This window comes from Diadema antillarum, unplaced genomic scaffold (assembly GCF_040938485.1).
Source record: "Diadema antillarum isolate AM-2024a unplaced genomic scaffold, OU_Dant_1.0 seq00000400_RagTag, whole genome shotgun sequence".
Taxonomy (NCBI): domain Eukaryota; kingdom Metazoa; phylum Echinodermata; class Echinoidea; order Diadematoida; family Diadematidae; genus Diadema; species Diadema antillarum.
The window spans coordinates 1924162-1939562 of NW_027271391.1; the positions used below are offsets into that span (position 1 = coordinate 1924162).

Below are 15401 nucleotides of genomic sequence, written 5' to 3' on the forward strand. Positions count from 1 at the left end.
ACAGAAAGTTTTCATAGTAATGTTCTGTTTCCCACTGTGAATTGATGATTCAGAAACGCTCGAATTTAACAGCTTGAAGAGATTTCAAATTGTGTTTACAATGTGTTCAAACTGTGTTTCATATTGTGTTTCACACTCGGGACACTGTGTTCTTTCCAGCAGTTAACACAAAACAACATTACACCGCCTATTATGTTGTAATCATATGTTATTATGAGTTTCATTTGAGAGGTGACACAAAAGAGCGGCTTGTGAAAGAAAGTACCTCTATAAAATGTTGCAATTCCATGTGTCTGGGGATAATACTTGAAGATGAAATATAAGCATCACTCTAAATCAATAGGTGCATTTTTCCGCGAAGAGCGCAGTTACAATACTCGTTACTGAGTAAAACAAAAGAAGCAAAACCATTCTGCGGAAGGAAATCATTCTATGAAAGAGACTGTTCAAATGAAATAACGTTTATCATTCGTTTTTGTTTAAGAAACAATGTTGTCTATCTTCAAGTTGTGAAGCATTTTAGTTTTATCCTGAAGTTTGCCAGTACCAGCATGTAAGCGTTTTAAAGAATGAGATTACAATTTTGGAAGCTTTGCAATTTCCGTCTCGTTGGTTATCAAATCTAAATCATAGTGACTGAAGCTATCACTGAAATTAATAATAATCCGAGGTTGTTTTTCTTTGCTCAGGTACAGTTACTGCATGGTAAGCATCATTCTTCACCTCAAACATGTAAAGTCGTCTGATAGAAACAAGTAGCCATACAGCACAGTCATGAGGAATCATTATACACACCACAATTCCTTTTGAAATGTATATATACATATATATATTTTACATACATACATATATATATATATAAATATATATATATATATATATATATATATATATATATAAATGTATATACAATAAAGGGTTGCCATTATAAAACTGGTCATCTAGCCTTTCTGAACAGTCTCAGGCTTTACACCAATCTCGTTTGACTTGTCTGTCTTTTGACAGCGTTATTATTCCTTTCAGCTGGCATGTGTCTCCGTAAGGGCGGGTACTTTGGCAAGAAGTAGATTTTTTTCTCAATCCCTTGCTTGATTGCCTGTGGTGTTTGATAGGTGATGTGCTTGTACCCGTTGTATTCGATTTCTCCCTTTAACTTCTTTACACGCTTGGCCACCTAAAAAAAAAATCACAAAGGAGAAGATGGCGAAATGAAATCATTTTACGAATCGCAAACCTGAGATAAATTTACAGTCATTTCAAATCGTCTTCCAATGGTGAAAGAGCGGAGCGTTGCACAAACGTGGACATCAGGTTTATTAAATCCCCGTCGGGCTGATGGATTAGTATGATTTCACAGTATCAATACTTGAACTTATAATATGCAACATCAGAACTACATAGATGCTCAAAATTTCAAAACATACTTGGACTTTTACAGTTTAAATATCAAGAGATCAAAGTGAAGATTTTTTTTTTTTTTTTTTTTTGGCAGAAATTTGAGTTTTCCTGCAGTTTGACGAGACATAGCCACGTTCCTGAACTACAACATTAGAGACTATATCTGGTTAAGCCGGTGGCGGGTCACATATCAAATTACAAAACTTCAAATATGCTTTGAAAACGATTCATCGTTCAACGTGACATGCGGGACATGATCATTAAGTAGCTGTTATTCCGGTCACACAGCTTTGGTTTCTCTGTCTTGTAATATTTCACCATTTTCTTAGTGTGATTTTTTTTTTGTTACGTGGTCATGACATTGTTATTACTCTTATTTTCGTGTTTGACTAGCTGGCTTTTTACTGCGGTTTGCAGCCTTAAGCTTCCCCGCAACAATATTCACCTAGATTTGATTAATTTACTATATTGGTCTCTTAAACTTTTGCAGTGCATACCACGCGATAGCCATATCATTTACCCTTGTTAACGCGTAAGACGCTCATATCGTCTCCTTCGATATACCATGCAAAATCGGTTAACTCTGAGCAGCGAACTCATGGGATATAATAATGATATGATTGACCCGGAAATAAACGATTTGACCTCTTTACCTTGGTCATTATTGTGTCGAGGTCATAAAGATGGGCCCCTGTAATGAGTTCTTCGCACAAAGCCTGGATGAACCACGAACCATTCACTCGGTCTCTGATCGCAAAGTAGCCTTTGACAAAAGAACAAGAAAAAAGAAACCACGGACGAAATCAAACACTATCTTTTTTTTTTTTACTTTTGCTTCGCTTAAAGGGAGGCAGTCCTGAGATTTTCACTGTACTGATAATTCAGAAGAGTAAAAAATATAATCTTTCACCAGTTTATACGCATGGACATTAAAAACTATCTCCGTATGCGAATTTTGAAAAATAATTCGTGCAAGCGATCGTGTAAGAGCCTGCAAAAAGATGCTACGTCATGCATGCCCTACTCGCCAAGTTGACAGCCGTGCCTCTAAAAACCAATTTAAGTGTTCAAATGATCAGTTGTAATTTTACCATAAAATGTGAACGTTTGTGATTTAATTATTCTAAACAAAATATTTCAAGCTTAGTTATATATAATTCATGTAAATTAATATTGTAAACAAAAATGTATATAGGCCTATATTTTAAAATCAAATAAACCATGTACTTGACATCAAATAGGCACGGTCCTTTTCTATATCTTCTGTCCGTGTTGCATACTACTTTACTAATTTACGAGCTTATTTGGTGATTTGAAAGTTTGTGTTTGGTGAAAGTAGTTCATTGGAGGTACCAACAACAACATATATATATATATTTTTAATTCGTGAGGACTGCCTCACTTTAACTGTTTTTTTTTTTGTCTTTTCCAGTTACACTATTATATGATAACAGCTTAATCGCCATCTTCATTTCATTGTTCAGTGTTCGTCCCACCACATGCTGTTAAATGTGTATTCAACGTTGATACAACGAAGTGGATTTTGCGTATTAATTGTCATTTTCCATTACCAGTTCATGCAATGACTACGAAAACAGAGATAAAAACCAAAAAGAAAAACGGTCATAAGAGACGAATAATAACTAGTTTAGAATTTTTCATTATGCCTGATTCTCATAACTACAACTTTTCATGTTTTCACTTTAATGTGCTGATACAATCGCCACTGGGGTTACTTCATAGAATTATGTCACTACCTAACCTGACATTACAGCAGCATCTAGAATGGTGATGTCTTTGTTCTTGTTGCTTTTGTTCAACGTTGTTCAGAGTTTTACCTTCTGAGGTTGCATGGGCGATGTACATGTCGGCATTATCGGGGACGCCGTCCGTCTCGAGTGCTGCTAAGCAATTCGTTGCCGTATTTCCGGTACTCAGGGTTTGTAGTTCACCCCGTGCTTCCAAGCGATCCGTTGCCGTACTTCCGGTATTCAGGGTTTGTAGTTCACTGTCTCTCGCTGGATCGATGCCTTCGGTTTCCTTCGCAAGTGTGTTGAGGAAGCCCCCGTCCTCCAGGTTGTGTGACGTTGGTACGACTGACAGAGTCCGGTCGTCGGTGGCGCTCTTTGTTAATTTGTCTATCGTAAAAGGGCAGTAAAAAAATCAAACATTTTAGCACAGGATATGTTAATTTAATGATTAGAGCATCATTCTGTTCTCATCTGTTCCTTGGATGATATGTGATTCACACAATGATGTATATTGATGAATATGTGCAACACTCCCTCCATGCAACACTTAACCGAATTCCAATCAGACGCATCACAACTATTGTCTTCATTTTGATGATGAGCCAACCACAATGAGGTTAACAAGTTTGTCTGCTTTTTTTTTTTGTTAATTCTCTCTTTCCTAATTCCTTTTTTTTTTCGGAAAACCGGCACATAGTAGGTTACAATGGAGCCGAAATGCTCCTAAATGGGCATTGAGTGTCCATCATTTAGCCATTTTCCATGTCCTACAGAACAGTAACACCCGAAGAAAGATACTGTTGCAATATATATATATCTTTTATGCCTCCGCCAACGAAGTGGCCGGAGGCATTATGTTTTCGGGTCGTCCGTCCGTCCGTCCGAACGTCCGTCCGTCCGTCCGTGCGTCCGTACGTACGTCCATCCCGTTTTGTTTTTGTCGATATCTCAAGAACCGTGTGGTGGTTTTACATCAAACTTGGTATGAGGGTATATCCAGGGGGGGATAATACTTTGTTTGGATTTTAGGGTCACGGGGTCAAAGGTCAAAGGTCACAGATTATTTTGTGAAAAAAAGGTTGAAAATTCATGTTTTTCTCCATATCTCGCAAATGGTTCAAGGTATCTTCATGGAACTTAGTATAATATATGCTTGTTCCAATGGGCAGTGATTATCTAGGGAAGTTGGGGTCATGGTTCAAAGGTCAGGGGTCAAAGGTCAAGGTCAACTCCTCAAAATATCACTACTTTCCTTATATTTATGCAATGCCTGAAGGTGTTTTTTTTTTTTAGCTTGATGTATATATGTATTACCCAATATATATTCTGTGGGAAGTTTCTTACCAAAAGGTCAAAGGTCAAAAGGTCAAAGGTCAAGTGAAAGTGCTGAATTGCACTTTTTCCTCCATATCTCAAAAGTAACTCAAGGTATCATCATGAAACTTACATATTTATGCATGTTCAACCTAACAGTGATTCTCTTTGGAACTGTGAGGTCAAAGGTCAAAGGCCAGGTTTAGATAATGCTATTTTCCCATTGATACTGAAATTATACTTTTTCTCAATACCATGAAAATTACTCAATGCATAAACATATAAAAGGGTCAAAAGACAAGTAAAAATCATCAGTTCCCCAAATACCTGCACTACCTGTCATTTCAATATTTTGCCAATTGTGTGAAACTGTCATCACACATTGTCAAGACATTGTACTATAGACCTATTAGGAGAACCATGCATTATGGCGGAGGCATATCAGTCGCCGTAGCGATATATCTAGTTTTTTCATTTCTCTCACAGGAATGAGTATTAAATGTATTGTCAATTGAAACATGATAGATTGCACCTTTTCAGGAATTATGAAATGCAGTAAAGGTCTCGTCTCATCCAGACATTCCTTGTAGGACGATATTGCAATAATTTCGTTTGAATGAATAATATTTCATGACAACGGAAGATTACCGTAAATAACGGTGTATTAAAGGGATCATATAGTTTTGGTTGAGACCTAATTTCTGGTTTCTAACATCTTTTGGTAAGATAATGAAAAACCTCTTATGAAATGTGAAAGAGCATGTAATTCTGTGAGGAATTCAACGTTTATTTGATGAAAATTGGTTTTGAAATGGCTGAGATATCCAAAAAAGAGAGATTCTAATAAGTTGTGGGACCCACACTTTATTACGATCGCTTTGTTTTACCTTGTTTTTGGATGTTTCAGTCATTCCAAACCCGATATTTATCAAATAAACTTTGAATTCCTCTTAAAATGGTATGCTCTGTACTATATCATAAGTGTTTTCTTGGTATCTCGCAAAAAGTTAAAAGCCCAATTCTCATCTCCACCAATACTGTACCATCCCTTTAACCACTTCCTCGCTAAAACAGGATTAAAATTCAGCCTGCGGTTTAGACACCGTTACAAACAATACATACTGTATGTCTGCATATAGTGTCTAAACAATGTTCACTAATGTGGGGGTTCTACAATCTGCCATTCTCAGCTTACCTATGGGATGGTCAGGAAAGTTGAATATCAAAATGTGTTTTATGTATTCTACCTATTTCCTTTTTATTCATGACACAAAAATCAACACCCCCCCCCATACATTTCACTCAATTCAAACAACTTGTAGGCCCTAGGCAGTTTCTCCGTCCGTTGCAAGGCTGTATCCGGCGGGTTGTATTTTTCCTGGACTACCGGGTGAGGTTAATACATTATATTTATGGTATATTCAGATTACCGCCCGGGACAAGACAATACGGCTGAATATCCAATATTCATTTATGGTGCTTTCAAGCAAACTGTTCACATTACATCACATTGTAAGTTTCTTATTTTTTGTACTGACCATAAAGACATGAACATTTTGTTATCCCTGGGTTGCTGTGTATATTTTCAACGACACGCACGCCAGCTTTCACGTTATTTCTTTGTACATTCTGCTAAAAAATGAAAATAAAGTTTAAATCATTTGAAACATGAACATTCGCTGTAACTGCTATATCGCCATAATTAACACTTTTTAAACTCTATACAAAATTTAATTGCCACCTTTTTTTGCAAGATTTGATTACAGTAAAAGCATTTTTTTGTGTGTGCCATCGTATTCGAGTTTAACTTAAAAATAAACACTGGTCCTCATGGGAAAATATCTCATTTTGACAGGCTGGGAGTCCTTTTGATGGACTATGTGGCGGGTTTTCTCGTGAAAAAGGTTCACATTCATTTATTTATTTATGTTCCAATTCCGACAAAACATATAAATCCAATTTTATTTTTAAGTTACAACGTATAATAAGCGAAATTCATATGTATGCCTTTAACAAGGAAGGTAAAGAGGAAAACGACAAGAAATATCGTGAAAATATGAAATATGATATATTTACGCATAATTCTATCTGCTTTGAGTTTGGGTTTGGGGAAGGTATAGTGAATAATTCTTACTTCCTCTGCATGCTTGGAAGAAGAATATCTTGGGTTTTCCGATGAGGGCGGGGCAATTCTTTCCCGAGAACATCTCTTTGATATCCTCCACAGTGATGACGACACCGTCGCTGCCGTAGATCCCTTCCTGTACCCCATGACTCATGAAGACCAGTACCACTGATGTGTGAATCTTCCTGATCGCTTTCTTGACCTCAGCCAGAGCTCCTATTATCTCCTTCAAATTGGAGCATCCAAATACAAATCGTGATCAAAATTTCAACACGTGAACTGGGTTTATGGAAGAATTACAAACTTTGCTATTTATCTCTTATCTATTGATATATGCATATATATATATATATATATATATATATATATATGCAGTATATATATATATATATATATATATAGGTTAAATTGTTCATACTTTTTTCTAGTTAGTTATACATTTATCTATTCATATTTACTTATCAATCCATCTGCCTCTATATGTTTTCTGGTTAACATGCTCTTTCATATTGCAGGGTCGACCACTATTAAAAACAAGAGAATTCCTGTGAATGGCGTTCTATTTCTTTAACACTGCCCATGCGAAAATGAACCTTTGATAGATACAAAGTATTGTATGTAAACTTTTAAACAGACCTTAAAAGAAAGAAACAGGGAATTAATCACACAATTTTGGACAACGAAACTACTCCGTAGAAAATCATAAGTTAATTTCATTTTTGTATGATTTTTTAAAGTAAATAATCGAATATGCCATGTCTTTGTTTTCCCCATATCTGTTCCCAGGTATATAATATCCCTAGACAGTATAGATCACAAAGAAAAAGCAAATATAACAGAATCAAGAAAGACTCCAGTTGCAGCCGAACTAAATTACTGTCGACCACTTCTGTTTGTTATCACAATTATACAAGGTTCCTCAATTATCAAAGCTCAGCTATCAAAGGAAGTGAAATGTATATGTTTTGTTGAAAAATGAAATTTACTTTGAAATTGAAATTAAATTTGAAGATACGAGGAATTAACATTAATAAATAAACAAACATGTAACTATACTTGACACTTTCGATTACAAATGTAGGACATGGAAACTGACAGAGAATTCAAGGTGGTGTAAGAAAATTAAAACACTGAATCCAGGCACGAATTTAGGGACGAAACAAATTGATAATACAATTTATTTGATTGATAAAAGACTGGGTGAACGCTACATCTGGTTTGAAGAAGTAAACAAATAATGAAAATGATGATGACGAGGATAATAATAATGATAATTATAATCTTAATCATACTATTATTACTATTAATAATAATAATAATAATAATAATAATAATAATAATATGACACGCAACAAATACATCCAACAACAACGATAACAAAATGAACAGATTAAAACAAACAACAGAAATATCAGGCGACGTTTTGCCAGAGCATGGTTTATTTGTTTGTTTGTTTTTCAAAAAAAAAAATCTTTTTACAGTAGGCAATAAAGAACTAACCTGTCCGGTCAAATTTTGCTTTACAACAGGAGTGTAGCCGATCTCGTTGAACACGTGCGTCACATTGATGATGTCGATTTCTGACCCTTTCCTGACCCCTCTGTCTACGTAGTTGTTGTTGTTGAGAACGAATACAATTCCTTTATTTCTAAGGCTCATGCAGTAGCACTTCAAGAAAAAAGACAATAAAGAAAAAAAAAAGACGTTGTAAGACATCCGAACATGTAGTCGTGGACATGACCGTATTTATCTATATCTACCATTACTTAGTACACATCCAGAAACATTATATACGTAAACGTTTGCTATTACAGACATGCAACCATATTACACATGTTATCTCTCTCTCTCTCTCTCTCTCTCTCTCTTAATATGTATATATATATATATATATATATATATATAGAGAGAGAGAGAGAGAGAGAGAGAGAGTATATAGGTATACTATAACGAGAAATATGTAATCACATCGGTCGACTTCTATAATAAAGATATAGTTACCTCGCTAGGATCGAGCTGCTCCCTAGTGGGCGTGGCTGGAGTCACGTGTTCATGCTTGTAGTATCCGTCAACATCTGGAGAGATATCTTTATACGAAGATCATACAAAAGTTCAGCACAAGATAGATCAAATCATATTGCTTTTGTACACTGCATTATATCATACTATCGTCTGAAGTTATAAGAATATTTCATCTGAATGAATGTTTACCATGATCAAAAGGAAGGTAAAAATGCCAGTTTGGTGTACTTCTCAATTCTAAACATATATGTTCGCTGAATGGAAACGTACTGTGTGTTGCTTTCTCCGTTTTTATTTTGTTGATTGTGCGTTAATCAGATCTTACATTCATATGCCCTCGTTTGTATACATTCATTCATTATGTGTATGTATATATATATATATATATATATATATGTATAATTTGGTTTTTTGAAGTTCAAAGTTGTTGACGAGACACAAATTATCTACATAAGGTCACGCGCCTCCTAAAAAAATTGTATATAATAAATAAATATACATATACATATAATTATATATATATATATATATATGTATATATACATTTATGTGTATGTGTGTGTGTGTGTGTGTGTGTATAAGCATACACATATAAATAAATAAAATGTTAATGTTGAACCCTGCATAATTATTTCGGGCCACTACATTTTTTTTTCTCTCTCTCTTCGGGTCGAGTTAATGACTACGTTTATAAAAACTTTTTTTTTTTCACGGTTACTGCTCCTACATTATTGTATCAGTGTTGGTATAACATTATAGAAAAACAATGTACTTACTTGGTAGGACACATTCTTGGGAGTTATCCAGGGGTTGGTAATTCTTAATAACAAAACAAAACAAAACAAATAGAAATGAATACAAATCAATGACACTACAGATTTTGCAATTCATATTTACCACACGACTTCATGGTTTGACTCTACGGGACAAGGATGTGAAATTGTTCATGATATCAGAGCTCTGATGTGCAAGGAGTTCCAGAGTGAGGGCAATTTCCCCTTGGCGGCATTTTGTATTCAAAGCTGCAATTTTGCTAACACATATTGCCAATATGTTGGAACTATTTCCCATTTCTCTCAAAAAATACCCAGATCTACAACCCGTACTTCATACAGTAACACTCCAATTCGTGCCCAGGCATAACTGGAGAAACATGAACATCTCAGCTCAAATTGCTTTTTTCTAATTAGAATTGATGTGATTGCTATATTCCTTTTTCGTATGTTAATGTAGCACATAGTCAGTTAAACAAAGTTATTGAGTAACATTTGAATGTAACGGTGAAAAAGTGCAAGAAAACAAGTACATGCTTTACTGAAATGTACGGCATTATTTCATGATGATTGCAAATGAAGACGAGCAGGTGTCATTCTAAGCATATTCAGACTTTAAGATATCATGTTCCTATGCTTAGGGAGACAAATTAAGTAAATTGATTAAAGTGTAATGGAATGCAGGAGACTGTTATCATAAGCAGACGCGAGGATAAGTGCCTCATCACAGATTATACAATGCGACAGTGTAAATGGATAATTGATTTACCACCGACCAAGTGGGAAAAATGTTCAGTGGTGCAGAGTGCAATTGTGTGGACAGTTTGTGGGGCGATGATATTTTGTGTATGGTGTTTGAAAGGTCTAGATGTCATTTATATCTAGTGCTTTTTTTATAAAGCAATGGATAGAATACGGTCTGAGTTCGCGATCAATAAATGCACGGCTCATTTTCGTAGAATAGTATTGAGTTTGCTTTGACTGAACTCCAATTTCCACATAATGATGCTAACAGAACAGTCAAGGCCTTTTGAGAGATTTTTCTTTCAGACGGTATAAAATAGAATTCCGATACCTCTAAAAACTGAGGTACGTAAATTATATGCTCATTCCACGACAAATTTGCATCAATGCATACCTTGCACCTAAAAAAAAGTTCAGTAGATTTTTTTTTTTTGACAATGGGATGTCCGACAAGTAAAACTAGTTATGAGTATGATTGACATTTGAAAAATTATGAAATGTATATTTCATAAATTTTGCTCAGATATATATAGTAATGATTTGTTCCACCCCCTCAAACGTACTTTGAATATTTCTCAATTTAGTTTTGCCGCAAGACTTTCAAAGTTTTTATTGGAATGAAAAAATATTTGTATCGTTAAAAAGTATAAACTAATAAGCGAAGGTGAATATAATATTGTTAGCAAAGTTATTTAAATGCACTCTGTCTGCACTCGGGTAGTAGAGTATTTGTATCACCGTGTTTTGTCTTTAAATAGTATGGCCAAATACATCGAAGAAGGCATCGCACTATTAAATGATAGCATTGTGTTCGACCGATCCGTAATATAAGATTAAAGGGTGTGTACAGTTCTGGTCGAGGTGAGGATTTAGCTTTTAACATTTTGCGAGATATTCAGAAACCACTCTATGAGATATCAAGGAGCATGCAATTCTAAGGGGCATCAAAAGTTTATTTGATGAAAATCGGTTTTGAAATGGCTGAGATATCCAAAAACAAGGTGAAACAAAGAGATCCTAATAAAGTTGTGGCATGTCGCCTTTTTTTATTATCACTTTTTTTGTATCTCAGCCATTTGAAAACCAATTTTCATCAAATAAACTTTGAATCCTTCTTAAAATTACATGCTCTTTCATATTTCATAATTTCTCATTATCTCACTTAAGAATGTTCAAAACATGAATCCCCACCCCAACCAGTACTGTACAGTCCCTCTAAAGGTGTCAGGCGTGTTTATGAAACAAATTCGTGACAAACCAAACAAAAGCAACCGGAAACATTTTACGCCCATCAATGTCTTCACGATTGTTTAAGGTGGGCAATGAACTCGATCCGCCTGCTTAAAGTCCAAAGTTTGGATTGCTGCAATCTTACGTAAGCCTTTGGTATCGCTACTGAATACCAAAGTGCATTATATCTCTTCGAGGATGATGTCGATTAAGACTGGCTACCAAACTATATTTTGTGAAAGATGGGTAAACAAAAGAGGGAAGACAGTAGTGCAATAGTTTGAGAAGCTTCCTCATTACGCGAACTTTGGTCTGCTACTAATTCAGGCAGTTGATTTGTTACGTTTTCCCAAATGACACTGAAAATATATATCTGTGACGAATTACCCTTTCCAAATCTCTGTCTATACTTTTTCTGATTTCACCCCTTCTCTCTCTGTCTCTACCCTTTTATCTCTGTCATTATAATCTGACTTGATACTTGATAAGTATCGAAGGCAATGATAAGCGCTCAGAGCATTCAACATAGGTTTCGAAACTAGTTTCGAAGAAAGCACATTCTACTTTGTATAATACGTTGAAGGTCAGCGGTTCCTAAAAAAATGACGTAACTTCAGACGTCCCCAAGTAAATCCTTTTTGCCAATAAGGATACTGTTACACAATGATGAAAGCAGAAACCAAAGTAAAGTTCACCGCATGTTAAGGTTGACTTGAATAAAGAGAGTAAAATCACATAGAGAGAAGGTTGACGCTAAGAACATTTTGGAACTATCTCAACTTCGGTATTTTACATATTCTGATGTCATTCACAAATAGGTCTTGCGTAGAGTATGAATGAGGCGATGTCATGTGGATTTTGCTCGCATGAATCATCTCACATTGCATTGTAAACAATAATTATACACTGTCTTTCATGAAAGCAATTATTAAATTATATCGTTTGAATCACGTTATTATCGCAAATGGCTTTACTATGTAGCAGTAACGACAGCTTTTAGGCCAGATTACATACACTATGTATGTACATACACACACACGTACACACACACAAATATATATATATATATATATATATATATATATATATATATATATAATTATAATTATATATATATATATATATATATAATTATATATATATATATAATTATATATATATATATATATGTGTGTGTGTATGTGTGTGTGTGCGTGTGTGTGTGTGTGTGGCGTCAAAAGCAACACTGAATATTAACATTGAAATTTTGTAGTATTTGACATTTAGTATTGTCGTCTACAGCTGAAGCCTTATTGAAATTTCGCTGTTACTAAGCTAACTTATGTACCTACGATAACATAGGTGAAACCAGGTGGTAATTGGGCAGCATGCTAAAGAGGGTTGTTACACCCTTTATGAATGCTTACCGTGACTACGCGTAATCTCCTCCTGATGTATATTGCGATCGGAATAACGAGGAAGACCAGCGACAGAAATGCCAAATATGGCAGCCATGATTTACCTAAGAAGCAGGCAAGACAGAAACGGGCCATTTTATATGTTTACATGTTGAAACGCTTGAAACAACTGTAATAAGCCTTAAACCAAAAGCATTAATCATGCCACTCATCCCACCCCAAGCAGGAAGGAGTAAAATAAATCTTATACCCAAAATAATGTATGTAATGACATTTGATACTTGCCTCCAACTTCCTAAAATTCATTATTTATCCGGATATTGTTGACTTTGCCATATCTCTCCCTCTCCCAGTTTAAACAAACACATTTCACTGGCAAAGCGCAGCCTCCATCCACAGACATTGAATATGCCTTTTCTCTCTCCAGATTTAGCTATTTGAAATATAAAATAATGTTCTTAATATCTTTTCAATATATATATATATATATATATATATATATATATATATATGGTCAGTTATTTTACATTCCACAGGAGTTTCTTTTTCAGTCATTTGAAATGATAATAAAGGTTATTACAGTAAGAAACACAAATGTCATAACTCAACTACGGTAATACTCTCATGACGGCTTGAAAAGCAAACAGATGTAAATACAATAACAATTATTTCATCATGTCTGAGTATTGAATACAGAATTGTTCAAAACTTATCCTTCGGTATGAAAGAACAAATAAACGTCTGGAAGACTACAAATGAGAGCCATGTAATATATGATGTTGATGTAATGAAAAAAAAAAATACTATTTGGCGAAAATGCGAGATCGATGTCATTCACTACACTGATTTTCTTTTGTTTAACTGTTTCACCGCCATTCGTGATACCGTCATGGATCTCCGTTCAGTGTTCAAAGTTCGAAATAATATTTGTTCTATGAAAGAAACCCAACTCTGTTTCTGCATCATGTTAGCAATAGATTTCCCAACCCGATTATCAATATGTTACAGACAAAGCGATGGACACATTTCATTAAGCGAAATACAACATTGTACTACTCAATGTTAAACTTTGCTGGAGTAAAGTTGTGTGATCAAACAAACACGAGAAATAAAGTTTTATGAAAAAAATACACAGAAAATAAGAGAATTATGGAAAGTTAGACATGTTCTTAAAAAAAAGATGATGTCATCGCATACGTTTCCTAACATTTGATAATAATATAATTAACATCTATGATAAACATCATTACCTAGAAAAAAAGAAGAAAAGAAAATACACCAGTAAACACAATTCATTTCCAATAACGCCGTTATCATATATCCGATACTGATAGAACTCCTTCCGTTTTAGGGGTGTAATTCTATTCCTCTTATATGTAGTTAGTTAGCTCTTATATGCACAGTAGTACATTGTATGTTACTACAAAAAGATGACTGAACTCAAGTACCAAAATTGCGAAGACATTTACAAGTTCCACCTCCATGCCCCTTCTGTGTTTCGTTTTCTCTCTTTTCTTTTACACGAATGTTACAAGAATTGTACGTCTCTGTAGTTATTCCAAAGAAAAAGTAAATATGACAAGTTACCAACCTCGTAGATTGTTATGAGCGCTATGATTCTCGTCAGTAACGTGTGACACAGGGTTGCTGTCCGTGGTTGGAACGTCGGTCACATGTTTGGGTGAGGCAGACGAAATCACGTGACTTGTTGGCGACTGTCGTGGGGTTGATGCGACTGGCAGGTAACGGTGACGTATTGCCAGGTGGTGATGAAAACATTACATTTGATACACACACAAAAATGTAATCATTAGGTAACCTTTCTTCATGATAGCAAGTCACTTTTTACAATGGTCTCATACCCATAGTGTACAAGCTTTACCGTGTATTTATCGCTGTTGTTGTTTTTATATGAATGTGATACAACGGCGTAGCCAGGATTTGATCTTAGGGGGGGGGGGGGGCGGTTAGTGTGCGAGGGAGAGAAGCGACCGAGCCCGAGCGAGCGGAGCGAGCGAGGGGGGGGGGGGGGAGGGTGTGGGAGGGGGGTGTCCCCCCTCCCACGGTAAGAACTTTTAGCATTTTGATGTTGTAAATGGTGCAATTTGATGCATGTTTTTGCGCGTTTTATCGACGTGAAACACTCAGTCCCACTTGTTTAAGGTTCCAGTATATTTTGATGTAGATTATCATTGAATAATTTGCCTATAATATGGTATAATTTAAATACACTTCTTGTATTACTTCTTTTCACTGAATATCATGAACGCGACTGAACCCGAGCGAAGCGACCGAGCCCGAGCGAGCGGAGCGAGCGAGGGGGGGGGGGGAGGGTGTGGGAGGGGGTGTCCCCCCTCCCACGGTAAGAACTTTTTGCATTTTGATGTTGTAAATGGTGCAATTTGATGCATGTTTTTGCGCGTTTTATCGACGTGAAACAGTCCCACTTGTTTAAGCGTGCAGTATATTTTGATGTAGATTATCATTGAACAATTTGCCTATAATATGGTATAATCTAAATACACTTCTTGTATTACTTTTCACTGAATATCATGAACGCGACTGAACCCGAGCCAGCGGAGCGAGTGAGGGGGGAGGGGAGGGTGTGGGAGGGGGTGTCCCCCTCCCACGATAAGAACTTTTTGCA

General features: G+C 35.6%; 2 protein-coding genes across 2 annotated transcripts in view; both read right to left on the minus strand.

The window, feature by feature from the left end:
• LOC139732132 (uncharacterized) overlaps positions 1 to 15401 on the minus strand; it is a 113654-nt gene that overhangs the window by 72512 nt on the left and 25741 nt on the right. The gene's annotated exons all lie outside the window — the stretch shown is intronic.
• On the minus strand, positions 928 to 12854 carry LOC139732124 (caspase-3-like). Its single transcript, XM_071642993.1, has 8 exons — positions 12764 to 12854; positions 9387 to 9429; positions 8590 to 8675; positions 8089 to 8256; positions 6598 to 6814; positions 3237 to 3536; positions 2052 to 2161; positions 928 to 1174 (listed from the first exon to the last, which is right to left on the minus strand). The coding sequence occupies exons 4-8, from the start codon at positions 8245 to 8247 to the stop codon at positions 968 to 970; spliced, it is 993 nt and encodes a 330-aa protein (XP_071499094.1). The 5' UTR covers positions 8248 to 8256; positions 8590 to 8675; positions 9387 to 9429; positions 12764 to 12854; the 3' UTR covers positions 928 to 967.

Bases quoted from the DNA above. Each gene is read 5' to 3' on its own strand.
- LOC139732124 (XM_071642993.1), bottom strand. From the start codon at position 8,247: ATGAGCCTTAGAAATAAAGGAATTGTATTCGTTCTCAACAACAACAAC. The intron at 6,815-8,088 runs GTTAGTTCTTTA...TCCAATTTGAAG, and splicing joins AGCAAAATTTGACCGGACAG to GAGATAATAGGAGCTCTGGC. The intron at 1,175-2,051 runs GTAAAGAGGTCA...TTTTTTTTTTAG, and splicing joins TCGACACAATAATGACCAAG to GTGGCCAAGCGTGTAAAGAA.